At 39.0% G+C, this 18742-nt stretch overlaps 1 protein-coding gene across 1 annotated transcript in view; it reads left to right on the plus strand.

Moving 5' to 3' along the window:
• Positions 1–5902: 5902 nt before the first annotated feature.
• LOC148678087 (phospholipid-transporting ATPase ABCA1-like) overlaps positions 5903–18742 on the plus strand; it is a 53528-nt gene continuing 40688 nt past the window's right edge. The window contains exons 1-5 of the mRNA XM_088631556.1: positions 5903–6098; positions 9576–9681; positions 12019–12112; positions 16938–17079; positions 17754–17872. Coding sequence (XP_088487682.1) covers positions 9616–9681; positions 12019–12112; positions 16938–17079; positions 17754–17872 — 421 coding nt within the window. The 5' untranslated portion in view covers positions 5903–6098; positions 9576–9615. The remainder of the gene's footprint in view (positions 6099–9575; positions 9682–12018; positions 12113–16937; positions 17080–17753; positions 17873–18742) is intronic.

Consider the following 18742-nt stretch of genomic DNA (forward strand, 5'->3'; position numbering starts at 1 on the left):
AAGTGTGAGTGGAGGTGGTGTTTCTAAGGGTTTTGTGAAATATTAACTTTTTTTTAAAAGAGGAAGATTAAACAGCAGCTCGACTCTTAACTTAATCATTGGTGTTCCCTGTGGCTATGTCTGTACGATTTAACACTCTGGTTTAAAGTGTGTTGCAAGAAAAATTAAGATAGGTTATCTCTTACCCAATAAGGTTAAATACAGTATATAAGAAAAACCTAGGAGGCCTAGGAACAAGAAGAGGTCATTCAGCCCATCTAGTTTGCTTGGGTGCTAGAAGTTAGCTAGATGCCTTTTTTATTGTACTGAAGATTAAGTATAATTTAGTAGTGGTTATTCATCACCTTAGGAATTGTGGGGATCTCAGAATCATATCGTTGTGGGAACAACCATTATTTTCAGTAGTTTTTCACAATACAATTGCACCCATCAAAGCTGACATGAAAGAGTTTTACTAACAACACCCAAACAAAAGGAAAGGATGAAACCTTAATTGAGCTGGTTTTCAACCAAAATGTCAAGGCTATTTCACAGATACATTTTGCTGCCCAAACTCCACAGCCAGACTCCAGACACTTTTCCACATTGACAAAAGCAGACTCACTGATTCTCATGGGTTAACTGATGGCTGGGTCACCTGCCCTCAGGTGACAACATTACCTATTGTTCCAGCTGGACAGGTTAAAAGCCTGAGGGAAAAGTCCAGTCTTCATAAATTTTTAATCCACATCTTCTTCAAGCACGTAGAATTGTGAATGATGCTTTTGTTTTTCCGGACTTTGGCCACGTGTGAGATAAGACAAAGTCGTAATGTAGCTTTAGAATTGTTCAGCCATCACCTCCAGATTCAGAAAGCCTGTTCACTGTATACTCGAGGATTAAAACACAGCTTCCAAGACCAGTTCTGCCACCCCAAAGCTTCCTTATTTTAGACTAATGGTGTTCACTAACTCTCCCACGGACAAAGTTCAAGCCCGCGAAAGCTGCAGTGCGTGTTTTCTGCAAGCAGACCACTATCTGTCCTTGATTCAGTTTATGCATATTGGCCTACCATCAATAGAGACTTAGGTCTCACAAATGAAAGGTTTACAATTATTATAATGTACTACTGTGAACAAATGTTTATTCAGGCCATTCTGTGCTTTAAGCTGGCGTCACACTGCATGGCTTGACACAATTTCTAGTCGGAGAACATGTACAATTTAACGACTGCAGTCGCTGAATCTTGCAACCTTTTCTGTCCTAGAGGGTGTCAAATTACACGGCAAGGAATCGCAGGGGGCGACTAATTACACGATTCCCTCATGACTTTTCATCACGGTTCCAAACCTCGTATTGCGCCGCGAAAGTATCGCGAGGTCGACTTATTCTGGCAGCCAATCAACGTGGAGCACACCGGAATAAAGGAGCACTGCACGAAAGTAAAAAGACAACATAGAGAACAAGCAGGCAGTAGTCACCTTCGCTGTAGCCTGTGCTCTCCTTTGTGACGAGAAAAAAAAAAAGAGGATACGCCGAAAAATTTGGAGTAGACCACATTTGTTTGGTCATGGTACTTCCGGTTGAGTGCTCATTGGCTGTTGACTGTCACAGACGCAAGAGCCCAACTCTACAACCTGCGACTCGCTATGAGAAAATCACAACTGTTTCCTGCGGATGAAACATAAAACCGAGGTCCTGACTCTCTGCGCACATTAAAATCCCAGGGTGTTTCTCGAAAAGAGTAAGGGGGTTACCACTGCGTCCTGGCCAAATTTCTAATTCTTTTACCAATCATGGTCTCTTAATAAGCAGCCATGTCACCCTGCAACTCACAACTGGCAGCCCACTGAAGCTAAGCAAGTGTAAGCCTGGTCAGTACCTGGATGGGAGACTTCCTGGGAAAAATGAAGGTTGCTGCTGGAAAAGGTATTAGAGGGGGGCGCTCACCCTGTGGTCTCTGTGGTTCCTTATGCCCTAGTATAGTGACAAGGACACTGTACTGTAAAAAGGCGCCGTCATTCCGATGAGACGTACAAACTGAGGTTCCGACTCTCTATGGTCAATCCCCCCTGGCATTTACCAATCATGGGCTCAAATAATCCCCATCTATGAATTGGCTTCATTACTCTGCTCTCCTCCCCACTGATAGCTGATGTGTGGTGAGCATACTGGTGCACTATGGCTGCTGTCTCATCATCCAGGTGGGTCTACACATTGGTGGTGGTGGAGGGGCGTTCCCATTACCTGTACAGCAATTTGAGTGGAGTGTCCAGAAAAGCACTATATAATTGTAAGGAATTATTGTTATAACATAACGAGATGCCTTCACGTCCCTTATGTCTTTTAGACAAAATCACAGTGTTCCCAAAGTACTGTTCCCATGTTCTTTGTATTGTATTCCCCTTTTATGTCTTTGATGAAATCTTGGCTTTAGTATTCTGTTCTGCTAGACTACTGTAATATTCATGTTTCTGATCAGATTAGCTTCATGGTTTTACTTTAAACCATATTCCGAAAGATGTTAAAAAGCTTTTTCTACACTATATGAATTACAAAGTCCACCGACTAGCGTAATTTCTAAATAAAGTTTGTAGCTACACACACATACTTATATTTGTGTGTTATGTATTGGATATTGAGCAAATCTATGGTTTGGGCTTGTTAACAGCTCCTCTTTGAGATGCTAAAATATCTGTTTTTAATTGATTCATGTGTGCATATGGATGTATAAGAATAAATAGCAACAAGAACAAAGTAAAAACACATCATTAATGAGCCTCAAAAAAAGTACTGTAGACTGCAGTTGCTAAACATTTAATCTTTTCTAGTCTGTGTTTTCTTATGTACCTTCATCTAGAAATGCTTCCGACATGCGTACAAGGTAATTTTTATCTATGTAAATACACACTGATGTAAGGCAAAAAGGCAAATAAAAAAACAATGAAGAAATCTAGCACAAATGACTTGGAGGTGGGACAGTTCCAACTTTCTGTTACACCAAGGGCAAATCTACTGCATACAGTATACAGTTTAAGAGCTGAAGAAGTTCTGTTGTTCAGCCTCTTAAAAAGCAGATCACTCTAGACTTGGCACAGCTGGGGTGGTTGCATTATCTCAGTTAAGTATGAACATTTGGTATGCTTTGCCTTATCCAGGCCCTGACCAGTTTAAAAGTGTAGAAACATTAAAAAATTACATTAGTGCATAATTAAAATGAATATCATGCAAAATATCTTTAATATGTTTTCACCTTCTAAAGAGGAAGGATGTTTTTTCAACAGATAAAATGGATCGTTAATATAAAAAGAATGCCTAGTTTGCCTAGAATAATGAATGAGTAAAGAGGCTGACCTGGTGTCATTACTTCAGAATGGTATCCTGGTATCCGGGTTTAACTACTAAAGGGAACCTATCTGATCATGAAAGATCATTTGGCTAAGCTTGTACTCACTGCCATACTCTGACATCTACCTAGAACATTAAAAAAAAAAACTAATGCCATGACAAGAGAGATCCACTCCATCCAGCTTGTTTCAGTCTGGAAATAGTATTTTCTCTGAACCTGCCTATCCCACTCAGCTTAAAGAAGGTATTTTCAAGTCAGTTGCAGACATTTTGTGTGAGTGGGGAGTTCTGTTTACAACTCAAAAGTAAACATTTTTAAACTATCAGTATAGGTAGGGGTTTTATCAGTCGTCTGGGACACTGCAAACACACTTTATGCTTACCTATGAACAAGAAGAGGGACAAAATGGACAAAGCAATTGTCAGCCAACCTGTCATTTTTGAAAACAAAGATGGAGTTTTGTTTTGTATTAACATTGCAGGTCAACAGGTTTTCAAAAAGGAGGTGTCTTGTTTGTTAATTAGACTTCTTCCAAGATCCAGCCACAACAGGGCATAAGAACAAACTTTCTTTTGACAAATCTAACACAACCCCTCAACAGGGCAGATCAAGGCTTGGTCAATCGGCAGTACTTCTGAGTTGGAGACGCAGTCAGTGGAGGATCTTACAGAGTAGTATAGGACAGCCAGACAATTTTTATTGCTCTATCATAACCAAAACTGGCGCATTTGGCAAATACTTCAGATTTCTGTATTAAGCTGCACTCTATGTGTCCCAGCTGAAGCTCATATAGGGCAACCTGACTTTCCTGGTGAGTATTAATTATAATTTCTTACACTTACATAGATCTTTTTTGAACACTCCACTACAGCTGATAGAGACTCTCCTCCACCACCATGTGCAGCCCCCACCTAAATGATGCAGCGGTAGCCGTAGTGCACCAGTATGCTCGCCACACACCAGCTATCAGTGGGGAGGAGAACAGAGTGATGAAGCCAGTTCAGAGCACCCCCACTGTTTTTGAGAATTTCAAAAACTCTGGGATTTTTAATGACCACAGAGATTCAGGACCTCAGCTTTATTTATCCGTCTCGGGACGGCATCTTTTTACAGTATAGTGTCCTCTTCACTGTACTGGGGCATTACAAAGATAAAATAAGATCACTGTATTAGCCATATACAATTTCTTGCATTAGGTATTTGTCTTTTCGCATACCTCAGCTTGCTCTCCATGAGACACACAGGCACACAGACAGGGAGAGAGACACCTGAGGTCAGTGCGCAGGGTCAGCCATTTATACGGCGCCCCTGGAGCAGCTGGGGTTAAGGGCCTTGCTTAGGGGCCCAACGGAGTAGGATTCCTCTACCGGCCGTGGGATTTGAACCGGCAGATCCTTAGGTGCAGATCCTTAGCCATAGTGCCACCACTCCGCCCAACAGACAGTACTCACACAGATTGCTGGGTGAGTGCCCCCTACTGGTCTCACTAACACCTTTTCCAGTAGGACCCTTTCCCAGTAGGTCTCCCATCCAGGCACTGAACAAGCCCACCCCTGCTGAGGTTTAGTGGGCTGCCAGTTGTGAGTTTCTGGGTGATCTAGCTGCTGACCAATCAGTAGATGAAAGGAAACAAATTCTGCTTCCCAGTACAAGACGCATGGCGCCAGTAACAGTAACAATGGCATGACCTAGCAAGAGTGCTGCACGGCCAGAAACCAAGGTGTGACTCAGAGAGAGATGATCAAGCCAGACCGGGAGAACATGACAGGCTGTGGGAAAGCCCAGTGTGACAGAGGTGTGGAGATGAAGGGTAAGAGGTCAGGACGATGCTTGCCCACAGTGACATGAGGAGGTCCAGTGTCAGAGCCAGGACAAGCAAGCCAGCTTCCCCCAAAAGCAGATGGGGGAAGGAGACCAGCTAAAAGAAAGGTTCCTTTTTAGTTCAACACGTCCAGGAAAGGCACCTGCTTTTATCAGTCCAGGTGATTACCACATCTGCTGTGTGGGTGTGAAAGATGGACAGCTCTTGTCTGTGCTGGCACAGGTGAAGTGAGCACAGCTGCTGTCCCTCTTGCGAATTTGAGACTTATGGTGCAGGCAGGGGTTGAAAGGTCGAGGACTGTACAGACTCTACGAATTGTCCCTCATGTAAGCAAGGACAGAACAGTCGAAATCTGGACTCGAAGCCTGCACTTCCCTCACAGACTTCGTTATTGCGTGGCCTCTTACCTTAATAAAATCGGTTTTAAATGCTCATAGATTCTCACATATGCCTTGGGAAATTTGTTTCCATTTATAGGAGTTAAATCCTGTTTTCAACGCTGGGATTCTTCATTTTCATTTGGGACCTCTTTGATTGTGAGGAATAAAACTCACATTTCTTGAGCGTTCATAGCTTAATTTTCTCTTGCGAAACGAATAGTTTTTCTTTATTTGTCGCGTTGGAAGGCAGAAGGGCAAAACACAATGGCAGGGTAGCCCTTTTAAGAGCTGTTTTGACTCTACACGTGCTTCGCTTGCAATGACTGAGCCACACAAACACAGCGGAGACTGGGATCTACTCGACCGAGAGTAACCCTGCCTCCTCAGCGCAGTGTACAGAGAGCGCTATAAAAACAGCTAAAGGTTAAAAACGGCAGTTTCCCAGACCGAGACCGCACGGTTCACAGCGCAGAAAGAAGATACAACAAAAAGGAATCTTTTGCTTCGTTTACTTTAAAGGATTAAGCATTTATGCATAAAGACACATAAAGACTGCGCGAGATAAAAGGTAAGTGTCGATTTTTTTTAATCGTTGTGTCATTTGTGGCTTTGGCATGTTATGGCATGTACTGTATCAAAAGTTTAGCTCTAACTTTTATTTTTATGACGGCATATTTGTAATCCCACGTTTGTATCGGTTTTTCAGTACAGTCCACATTCGTGTCTTTTGAAAATGTGAATGCAAAATTACATTATATTCAGAAGAAACGATGAGCTGTCTTTTCTTTGTTTTAGACACAAAGGTTTTTCTTTTTGCTAATAATTTTATCCATTGGTGATCGTCAATTAAAAATCTTTACGTGTTAAATTTCTCTGTCTTTGCCAAAGTAGCCCTGTTTTGTTATATTGCTCAAAGTGAACGCCTTTGTTAGGAAGTGTTTTTGACGGGACACTTTGTAGTGTTCTTTTTTCATAGCCACGCATCTGCCGCTATCGTAGACTAGCAGCACTGTAGAGAAATGACCGACAGTAACCTCTCTGCTGTGAAACACAGCTGATGCGAGTTCTTAAGCAAGACTTTTTTTTCCGCGATGTTAATTTAGAAACACGAAAAAGTACGATAAATACCGATCTCCACTAGCCTTGTGTTGTTTATTTCCTTTTGCTTATATTGTTTTACCGAAAATGAAGAAAACAAATATACAAGTGCCTGAGGGAAATCTTGTGTGGAAATCTGGTTTTAGGGATTTGAAATTTTATCACTAGGGACAATAAGTGCAAAATGGTGAGGTAATTTTTTTTTGTTGAAAAACGATTGTTTGCACCACGGATACGGTACCGAACGCATGAAAGATGAACTGAATTTTATTGATTTTATGTAAAAGCAAATCGATTAATTATAATTCGATGAAAAGCGATATACGATTAAAAACAAACAAACAAACCACGATTAAGCAAAAATATATATAAAATAACGGAGCCAAAGCTGTCATTCTAATTGAGATAAACAAGAAATACCTCTAAATATGAAAGAGTAAAATAGTTGTTTTTTGCGACGCTAGGGGCGCTATAGACATACTCATTTTCACAAAACGTGGCTGCAGATTATGCAGCGATGTTCCGTAATCGCGTTACCCTCAACAGTACCAGCGGACGATAAAATGGATGGATATACGACTGAAATCTCAGAACAGTACACAGTAGTTTTCCGATATGTATCAATATTTTTTTAATTAATGTAACAAAAAGTATTTTAACAGGTAATTCGATTAACTTCAATTTGGGAGGGGGGTACATTTAATTAAAATTTAAGTTAATTGTATCTTAATGCTGTTAGAACAAAAATAAAACATGATATTAACTGAAGTTCAGCAAATTCTGTTTCTCTTTTGGTCAATTTCATATTATTTCTGGTTCTCATCAATGGGCCATTTTCAATAAAGGAGCACAAGTAAGGGATGGCACAGTGGTGCAGCGATTAGCATTGTGGCCTTGCAGTACTGGGGCCCTGGATTCAATTACGAACTTGGGCAGCTACAGTATCTGCACAGAGTTTATATGTTCCCTCTGGGTGCTCCTGTTTCCTCCTACGGTTCAAAGACATACTGGTAGGTTGATTATCTTCTCGGAAACTGGGAAGCGTGTCTGTTTGCCCTGCAGTGAATTGGTCTCCTGTCCAGGGGGTACCTGGACCTGCACCTGTTGCTTGCCGGAGTAGGCTCTGGCTCCAGCTCCCCTGCAGCCCTGAATTGGATGAGGCAGTTAGACAATGGATGGGTCTGTGGAAGAACAATTAATAGTATTTCTTTTTGTATGTATTCCTGTTTATGTAAGAAATTAGGGCTATAGTTAATCAACTGTGCTCAGTGTTTACTGGTTATCCGAGGACTTGCAGAATGTCCATATTACAAAATGAAGAAAGCTTTTGAGGTTTAACTTCTGGAGCACAATAAGTAGAGATCTTTTGATGGAACAGTAAGTAGACAACTTTTAGATTAGGAAAACTGTAGTGCATCTCTTTCTCTTTGGGAGTACAGTAAACTTTCAATATATAAAGTTTGAATATGTGCTTAAATATAAGCTACACGCAAGGTTTCCTAATTAATTGGACATTTCCACTGCCTTTCTTCATAAAAACTGTTACAGATTGTCCTGACTTTTATAAACCCTCTATTTGTACAAGTTAGGTGGTACAGAATCAGATGTACACTTAATAAAAGACTGGCAATAATTTTTTAATTGAAATCCTGAATGTTCCAGTCTATGTTTGCAATTTTAAATTGTCACTTTTTTTAATCAAGTGAAACATTGGGTTAATTTACTGTACAGGATGGCCTTAGAGAGATATTGAGAATAATAGTGTGGCACCAATCCATAAAAGGGGGACAGAACTAAGCAAAATAGCCTAATTATAGGCCAAAAAGTCTCACCTCTGTTACTGTACACATAATGTAATGAAAACTATAATTAGCAGATGAACAGAGGATTGTTAGTATATCAGTACAGTCCTACTGGAAGTCAATGTGGATTTAGAAAATGAAGGTCTTGCTTAACAAACATGTTAAGAGTTGTTGTAGCGAGCAACAACAGTATTATGTAAAGAGTATACAATACTAGTGAATGGTATATTTAGGTTTTCAAAAGGCTTCTGATAAAGTTCCTCATAGAAGACTAATAGATTAGCAGAGATCACAAATACGGGATGAGTACTCAAATTGGGGTGCAGTCATTAGTGCAGTACAGCAGGGGTCTGTACAAGGACCTCTGTTATTGTTCATTTACATAAATGATTTAGACTTTTGTATTGTTAGTAAAAAAGCTCAAGTTCATGTCCATCCTTCCAATTTGTGCTTTATCCAATTCAGGATCACTGGGAGACTATCCCAGCAAGCAATGGGTGCAAGGCAGGATCAAGTTCACCTATGAAACCAAAATAGAGGGATTACAAATAACAGTAGAAGTTGTAAATGAAATTCTTTTTTATGAAGACACTCCTTCACCTTTATTGCCAACTCTCTATATTAAATATGCCTGAAATGTATAGAGGTACTTAAATACTTTCGTGTATAGTATTTGAAATCTATTCCAAAACTCATAATAGCTAAATTCTGATGACATTAAGATATCAAAATGCTGCATATGAACAGAGCGAAGAAAACCCTTCTTAGTCCATGTTTGTTCTGTGAATTATGTACCTTAATAAGTTTGCTTATTAAGTTTTAATAAGTTTGCCGACTGTAAAATAAATCCCCAATTTTTATTCTGAGACACAACAACCCTTTTTTTTTACATGTATGTTTTACATACAGTAAGGCTGTGGCTATTCATTTGATAAAGAAGAGATTGCCTCAGTTTCGGAATGCCAAATTCACTTTTAGAACTTTTTCAGCTCCCCTCAATTCCATCTCTTTTGGTAGCAGTTCCTTCATAATTGGTGGAGTTGCGGCAATATCAGATAACTGAGAGCACTTTGATCAGAACCTTTGAACTATGTGTTGGCCGGATTTCATTCTCTATAGCTTCGTTCCCCTGTGCTTGCTTTCAGTCGAGCGCCGGAGTCTGTGAGCTGGAACTCCTGAGGAAAGATGTCCATCTTTACTCAGCTGGGTTTGCTCCTGTGGAAGAACTTCACCTACAGAAGAAGGCAAACAGTAAGACTGTCTTATTTGGCCCTGTGATCATTTTCCTTGCTTGTGTGCTTGGAACCTACTGCTCATAGCTGTTACTGTATACGATGATGAGATCATGTCATGCCATCATAATTCCTGGTCTTCCTGCAGGAGTGAGTATTCTGTTTTGACACCAGAGAAAGCAAAGAAGAAGCAGATGGAGAGAAAGGCGGCACAATTACAAGTGCAGCAGGTTTAGGAAAAATGAAAATCAAGCATGCCGAGAGGAATAGCCCACATACTGTAGGAGTGAATAAAATATATATCATGACCCTCCCAAGCTACCCTGGCAGGGCACACAATCATCTTTTCTTGCACAGTCTTCTGCAGTCTGTAATGCAAAAAAGGCCCATTTGAACCCAGTTGTGTGCATTAACTGTAATTAGAGGGCCTATGATTTGCATATTTAGAGTTTTAGATAGAGTTTGTACAGTACATTGAAACAGCTATTTTCTGAAGGAAGAATTTTAAGCTTCAGACAATAATAAAAGGCTTGGTTATGAGTTTATTTAACATGGAGGAGAATAAAAACGTATTTGTTATGAAAAACAAGTATCAGTTTTTTTAAATTGAAAACACACTCGATTGTGTGACTCAGTTTTGAATATTTTTTGAAAAAGAGGACATTCTGAAAGTTGAATGATTACAGTTTTTAAAATTGGGCACCTTTAGGCTGTCCTCCCAATTTTATTGTGTAAGTATTGCTTTTTAAAAAAGGGATTCTTAAAATTTGTATTGATCTTGTCAGTGCTGATTTAAAGTTCAGGCATTGGGTTGAAATGCTTGAATTTGAAGTGCCTCTTTGAGACGTTGATTCTACAGTTTGGGACAATAAAGACTGTGTTTCGCTGTGAGGAGAGCCAGTTTTTCAGCTACTGTCTTCTGGCAGAGATGAGACACAAAAGGCAAGATCTTTGCAATGTCTGTTTCTCAAGCGTGAGCAGCAGTGCAATGTAGAAGCTGTAAGAAAATGAGTTCTGCATGAACAAATAGTTGTGAATTGTGTTAGATAACACAGCTACGTGTGCTACAGTATAGCCCAGATGGAACATCCATGGCTAAATCAAGTACTCACAGTTTACAGTTAGGTTAGCCAGGGAAGGTGAAATGGAATAAAATCTTGTTTAATTCAATAGATCCAGAGTTTTTCTTTGTGTCTGACCATTTGTTTTCACTATGCACTTCAGAGAACATGCAAATGAAAAAAGGCAGCTCGGGGGCAAAGTTGGAGGATAGAGAAAACATGGAGTGATATTACCAGTATTTCACCCGCACGGTTCTCTTTCCTGTTTTAAGGAAATCTCTGTTGAAAGCAAACATTATTCTGGGAAGTAGTTTAAATATTAGAGTCTTCATTTATTCAAGTAGCCCTGATAAGTGCAGATAATACTGGAAAAATATTTTTAACATAAAATGTATCGAGCATTGATTTGCCAGCATCCATAACAGTAAAACTAAATTTTCAGTTTCCTAAACTCTCGCATTAGCTGAATTGCAGAATACAGCAGATGTAATTTCATTGTGTGATACTGATTACATACCATCGCACGAGTGAACCAGCTCTGACTGGAGCTGAAACCCCCAGTTACAGAGCTGCAGCCATTATACGCAATTATGGTCTGGACAGCCTTAATCACCTGTAAATATTTAAATTTTTAACCAGATTTTTTATTTAGAGGTTACGGAACCGCTTGTATTATTCCCTCAAGGTACAGAACGTTTTATTTTAATGATATTTGTTTGCTTTTTAGAATAAGATCTTCGTACTAGGAAGTACTTTATACTTCACCCAGGAAATTCAAGATGGTATCTTGATAGTGTCTCAAAATTATATAGAACTGAAAGAAATGGAAAGCTACTTGACACTATATGAAATAAAGTACAGTACGCATATAAAATCCTGAAAGTGAATATTATTAAAGTAAAAAGTTTACATCAGAGCTCACGTCTTTTGAAACCAGCCTCTCACCAGTGACGTGCTAGCACCTGGTCTTATTTGGCCAAATTAAACCATTGCTTAATTTGTGTGCTTTAGATTTGTTTAAAGACATGCATCATCATTATTTATTGTTAAAGACTCTGGCATGCATTGTTAACGAATGCCTCTGATAAAAAAAGAGTATATTGAGTCATTGGTAATTTTCTTCTTAAATGTATGACATTGGAAAACTGTGCTGTAGTTGACCAGCTCTTGAAAGCTTTTAAATTGTTCAAACAAAGCCTACGACTGAAACTCAGATTTTTTCACTGAGGCTTGTGAAAAAAAGCCAGTATTGTGCTCTGCAGCTTTACAGTGTTGATCTCTCGTTTTGTTTTCAGCTCCAACTTCTGATCGAGATAGCCTGGCCGCTCTTCATCTTTTTCATCTTGATATCTGTGAGGCTTTCGTACCCTCCGTATGAGCAACATGAATGTAAGTACAGAAGATCCTTTATGGATAACGCTAGCGACACTAGCAAGGTCATGGCAAACACCAATGGACTGATACTCTCATTTCCCTCGCAGTTCCCAAGCCACACTAGTCTCAGCTGCACAATGAAGAACTTCAGTTTGACTTTTTTTAGGTCACCATAATGCCTATGACCGTGCGAGACAAAAATAAATTAAGAAGGGTAAAAAACTTAAGATGGTTCTATGTTTTTTGGTATGAGAGTAATAACTGTGTTGGACGGGCATGTGCCCTCTTGTTCACTTCACACAACAGAAACCAGGATAAGACCTGGCCTTGTGAGATGATGTAGCTCTTAGAGCAGGAGGTTCCCACCTGCCTTAAGTCTAATAAGAAAATAAAAGTATTTTGTCTTTGCTCCCCGATGGTTGGCTACACTCTATATGATCCCGTAAATAAAAGTTAGTTTAAAATTTTGTTTAAATGCTGGGAATGATGTATTTCAGATGGCCAGCGTATTTCTTTAGTTTTTTCTGCTGTAGATACAGTATGTAGAGCTTTAGTGAACTATTTCACTAGTAATGTCTGGGTCTTAGATTCCAGAGCACAAATATTACAAATGGGTCTTTTCTGTTTAAAAGTTTTCACTGTGTTATTATCGGCCTGTGGTATGAATAAAACCTTTAAACAATGCAAGAATATGTTTTTTATACTTAATTGAAGAAGGTTCTAATATTTTTCAAAGGCAACAGGCCAAAATACAGACCACCTGCCCAGAGGAAAGAGAATGATAGGAAAGTGTTCTAAGCTTCCAGTCTGGCTCACTGTTTTTTACATTTATTCTGCCCCCATAATCCAACACATTCCAAATCTTTTGTAAAGTAAAAGAAAAACATGGATTAATGGTCTCTTTTTCGACACCTATGTAATCTCCTGTTAGATTTGCACTTTATGAGTACCTTGTGCAAAATGGTAAAAATCTCAAGCCATTGCCAGAATACACAATCGGCATTTATGTAAAATTTGACTGCGAGCAGCAATCCCCCATTAAGTCTCACTTGCCTTTTCCAGGAGTGTTATTTGTAATGATTTTATGATTTTAATTGCCTTCCTTATCTGTCTGTTAGTTCAAGTTGGATGGAAGTAATTGCAATCTATAGTGTTGGAGAGGCTGGTGCTGTTCATAAACATCTATCAGGTGGACTTTTGTAACAGGTCAGGATGCCCCAGTTACAGCTGCTGTTATCAAGACACACATTTGGGATGACATTCTCAGAAAACACCAACCTTTACCACCCAGAAGCTAAAGTCGTGATGACAGACCAGTGTTCCATTTTCTGTATAAAACAAACAATCCTGCTAGGGTTAGAGAAAAGTCCAGTTACCACAGTTTTTCTCATTCTTTATAATACAAGGCCACAGCACTTACAGCCAAGGGATCACATAACGGGTCTTCCTGGATGTGTGCCGAAATAAATACAGTAAATGCAGTAGTCTTAACCCCACAGGTTCACAGTTTTGGTAACAAGGTTTTAATCACTGATTATACGTAAGCACCCGTAAATTTTAATCACCGATTATATGTAATTATCCTGTATCCTTGTAATGATCTCTAAGTTGAAAAATATACCTGTCTTTCACAGTGGTTTTCACTGTGACTGGTAATGTGAACTCCTTCCTTTGGCATTACAGCCACAAGAGATGGAAAAACAGTCATTCACACAAAGCGGTGAATATTATTCACTTGAAAAGTTTTATTATCTCCAGATTATGAAGGCTGTTTAATTGGAATGTAGAAAATGAATTGACAATGGTAGTAAAACTTTAAAATGTGCTTAGGGGGCAACAAACGCAACAGTACTTTGTGAGAGTGCAGTCATACTGTGATCAGTTCTGTGTCATGAAATAAACTGTTGTGCAGTAAAATATCAATACTGATATTGATACTAAACATGTTTAGAAGGGAAGTGAATAGTCTATTTTATAAAAGGATGGGAGCTAACTAAAAGCATTCAGAAGCAAATTGTTTTATGAAATCATAAAAAATACAAAAAATGTAGGAAATTAAGATCTAAGTTCTGAGATGTTTGTTCAAAGAGAGGTCTTGTAATAGCAGGTTGTAGCTTACTGTGCGTGTGGAACCGATGCTGGATTTAGTGCCTGTGGCCAATTGAAGAGAACATATTCTTTGAAATGAAGGATTATCTTTAGTTAAAGACTGAATTTACAAGTCCGACAGGTGAATCATCTTGTCACAAAGCCAATTTAATACTGACCCTGCAGGCAGCATGTGTGTTCTTCCTCTTTGTCCATGTCTGATGTACAATAGTTTCCTTCCATTATCATGAAGAACATTGGGTGATGAAAGGCATCCCAAATTCAGACTCATTCAAGCCATTCACCATTCCTCATGCAAAGGGAAAGTGATGCACAAACTAGTACATTGTTCAGTGGTTCTGCTTAAAATCCTAGTTTTGAAGTAAGACAGGACTTATGTAATCTGTTGTGAAGCTGACATGTGAATATGGACATGTTGCAACTTGTTTGTCTCTCAGACAAACAGGTCTCGTGAGCTGGGATGACGTTGTTCTTTGTGCAAAATGCCTACTCTGTTCTCTTCATGCGTGTATCCTTGAACTGATTTCAGTGTTTTCAAATCTTCTTTATGTCATAAATTGATGCACTCAGGCCTTTTAATTTCTTTCAATCGTCTGGGACAAAGAAGATGACTTTCTTCAATGCCTGGTGTGTCTTGGATATGTTGATTCTTTGGCTGCCTGAAAGAAACATCTGTTGATCATGTTGTGGTTTTTTATGGCTTTTGGCAAAAATATTTGGCATTAGCATGTTAACTGAATGTCCGTCCATCTAAAATGAGAAAGATTCTCATCCTAACCTCATCTTATTTAGAGCCTTTATATACACATACTGTGTATACACACATGGGCAATTTAGACACACCAGTTGACCAAGCAAGCGCTTATTTAGAAGGTGGGAAGAAACAGGAGCATCAGAAGAAAGCACTCAGTTGTGGGGATATCATACAAGCTTCATATAGAAGGTGCCTTAGACCAGAGAACGCCCCGACACACGTTTATATTTTATGAAGCTGTAGTAATGAGCTGCAGATTACACGTTTATCTTTCTTAGCCAAAGACAGATATCTTTGTCTTTTATGAGGTAAAATCTGCAAACTCCTGGCTAAATGATTTATCTTATCAGTTTCATTGAGCACAGCATAACTGGCAGTCTAAAGTTAACTGATAATACTGCTGCTTTTTGACTTGTCATACAAATGATTACAGGCTTTGAGAAGAAAAGCAGCCTAGTGCAAGGGTCATGTTCTATGCTGAGACAATCATTTTGGAGTGATTTTATTAAAACATATTATTTTGGACGGTATTTGTTCTGCCAAGTTATATCCACTTCATTAGAAATTCAACATTTTTTACGTCAATCTATTTAGCTGCATAATAAAGCTGCATGATAAAGTTTACAAATATTACAGAATGTTTTTAAAAAAGAAAAATCAAAGGACATTTCTGTGATATTAATCTTGAAAAAAACGTTCTGATCTTTTATGAATCTGTACGTCCAAAAGCCTTAAGAAGAGGTTTATAGCTCCCTTTTCACAGCTTTTTAGTGAAAGCACAATTAACTATACTTATTGACAATTAACTATAGTCTTGAGTAAGATATCTCAGAGAAATCTATTAATTTAATCTCTGTCTAAATTAAAAAAAACAAGCACAACTGAGTGACTAATGGTATATTATGCCTCTATCCTATTTAATTTCAAGCTGTCATGTGACATGAGTTGTTCGGAGTTCACTTCTGCTTTCTGTGCAGAAATTGTATCTTGCTGGTTTGAAACTGACGCTGTAGAAAAGACAGCTGGTTGAGAAAGTTTTGAAGCCAATTCCCAGACACTGTGTCGGAAAAGCAAATCGGAATGCAGCAGGAGAAGTTGTCCTGCGCTTCCTCTCATTCAGGCAGACCTTGCAGACAGCCCTTCAATTTTGGACTGGCTTTTCAGCTCAGAAAATAACATGCAGCTTAAGCCGGAAGAGCAATGGGGAATTGAAGACAATGCATAAGATGTAGGATAAGCAATGAGTCAGAACTGAATAACAGGAGAAGTGTAAAAGATGGAAACGAATCTTTGTACTAAGTGTGATGGTTTGTAACTGCACTTGTATTAGCAAGCTAATTCTTGCTGTGTGAAGGTTACATTTTGTTACAATGTATGCAATTTTTAACATGCTTATTTATGTATTACTCTCTAATTAGGTTTTATATTTTCATTCACTTTCTTGAGAGTTTGTAATTAAGAACCACTGTGATTTCTGAATATTTTCTAAATACCTACAGAATATTATCTCAGTATCTAATAACTAACTCTATAGAGATTTATACAGATAGAATAATATTCAACCATGAGACTTCCTCCCTCTATTGTCCATAAAAAATATTTAGGGACCAACAAAAAACCTACAAATTTCTAGCATTATTATCACAAAATGACAAAATTTGTGTTTTTCTGACTAGAGCGATAAAATGGTGCAGACAGGTCCTGGATCTTTGAAATAAAGAGAATTACGATTGACAAATCTCTTTTTGATTTATAAAGCCTGGAACAGTAACCTAGAGGCTTTGCAGTCATGACACTGATATGTACAGTATTGGTAGTTCTTAATGCTTTTCTTACTTGTAGATTAAAGAGAAAAGCATTGTGGTAAGAATCTCTGTCAATGTTGTACTATGTATAAGTGCAGTCTTGAGTATCGCGGGGTTCTGTATTCATGTAGACAGGTTGTTTAGGTTTGTGCTCTTCTTTTGTGTTTTGTAGGTCACTTTCCAAACAAAGCTATGCCCTCTGCTGGGACGCTGCCATGGGTTCAAGGGATCATCTGCAATGCCAACAATCCCTGTTTCCGCTACCCTACGCCAGGAGAATCCCCTGGAGTTGTGGGCAATTTCAACAAGTCCATGTGAGTTTGTCTGCCAACTTTCAACTGTGCTTGGCAAAATTCGGGGGGCCACGTGTCAATTTTTCATTTAAAGCTTGTCAGAGCATGGCAGGAGATCAGGGCAATCCACGTGCATGTCATCAGATTGTCCAAAAAGTGTCCTTTGAAATGGGAAAAGACGAATGTCTGATTAATTTGTTTGTAGAACGTGAAAGTATCTATTTGAAAATTGACTTCCAAAGGGAGTTTTTTGGCAGAAATTTGGGAGGAAGGTCAGATCCTGATCTCATCCACTTCTGCTTTCCTGTGTATACATATCTTCCCCCTAAACTTTCCTTTGCGCATTTGTCTGGCATCTCTCTCATCACCCGATATACAGTACACCCTTTCAGCAGCTCCCTCGCTCATTCCTCCTTACACTCAGGCTGCTGTTCTCTCAGCCAGGCCAGTTACACCAAACGACCTCTAATACATTCTGTCTCTGGATCACACTTATTCAAATCTGACCAAACTACTGAATGAGTATTTGTGTTCCAGAGGCTTGAGGACATTTGGGACGTACAGTTACAATGTAGAAGTATTTTTTAAATAGATATTGTTTTTGTAATTACAGTGGGGTATCCTGCCACCCAGAGCTATGTTTGCAGTTAATTTACTGTTCTCACTGTGTTGCCTTTTTTGTGTGTTTTCCACAGTATCTCTCGCCTGTTTTTGGATGCCAAGAAAATCCTCTTGTACAGTCAGAATGACAAAAGCCTGAGTGGATTCAAGGACCTCATTCAAGCCCTGAAGAACATGCAGAAGTCTAGCTCAGGTACATGGAGGCTGTTTACCTCAATTAGGAGAGACTTTCAGAGACGAGTGCAAGTACTGATCTGAGTCTGGTATGTTTTAGGAACTAGTTCTGTATGCACTATTCATCTACAACTACATGGGATTGTAAGAAAGGTAACATGTATTTACCCTGTCCAGAGTGCTTCGGCAAAATTGTAGTCTTGGCAGTATGTGTTCATTTTGCTCACCTTAATAGTGGACCGCAGTCAACAGGTTTTTTTTATAGAGAAGATCACATATCATTTTGAGCGATGTTAAGATTACACTGTAGTTCTTGGAGCCACACATTTAGAAACAAAGCTTTAAGAGCACATTGAAATAGAAATTAATGATTTCACATCTGCCAAAATAAACAGTTCAATGTGGAACAGTGCTTCTCTGAAGCATTGATTGCTCTGCACTTTGTGTCTGAGCTTAATTGGCACATAGTAGTTGAGCAAGACAGAAGCAGTTCAGTGAGGCTGTGTGTTCATCCTCAGGTGAATTCAGATGACTGGGGAAATTAGGATACACAGTATAAATTGTGGATTTTCATAATCAGCTCTCTAGTAGTCCTGCATCTGCTAGCAGGGCAGCAAGCTGGTCTATCAGCTCCAGACAGGCTAGGGAGGTGACTAGAATATTTAGTGCAAAGATAAATTACAGGAAGGCATTCCAGCACACCCTTCATAACAGGATACAGATCTTAACTGAACCAAGAGTGCTGCAGAAATTCTCTTTAGTTCGCATTCTGAAGAGACAAACTCTTTTTTCTCAACTTTCACATTTTTCTGATTGCTGCTTTATAGGTGATATATAGGTGCTTCATAAGTGCACAATTTATTTTGAAATCCTCACATTGAAAGGAGGT

This window comes from Lepisosteus platostomus, chromosome 1 (genome assembly GCF_059453375.1).
Source record: "Lepisosteus platostomus isolate fLepPlt1 chromosome 1, fLepPlt1.hap1, whole genome shotgun sequence".
Classification (NCBI taxonomy): domain Eukaryota; kingdom Metazoa; phylum Chordata; class Actinopteri; order Semionotiformes; family Lepisosteidae; genus Lepisosteus; species Lepisosteus platostomus.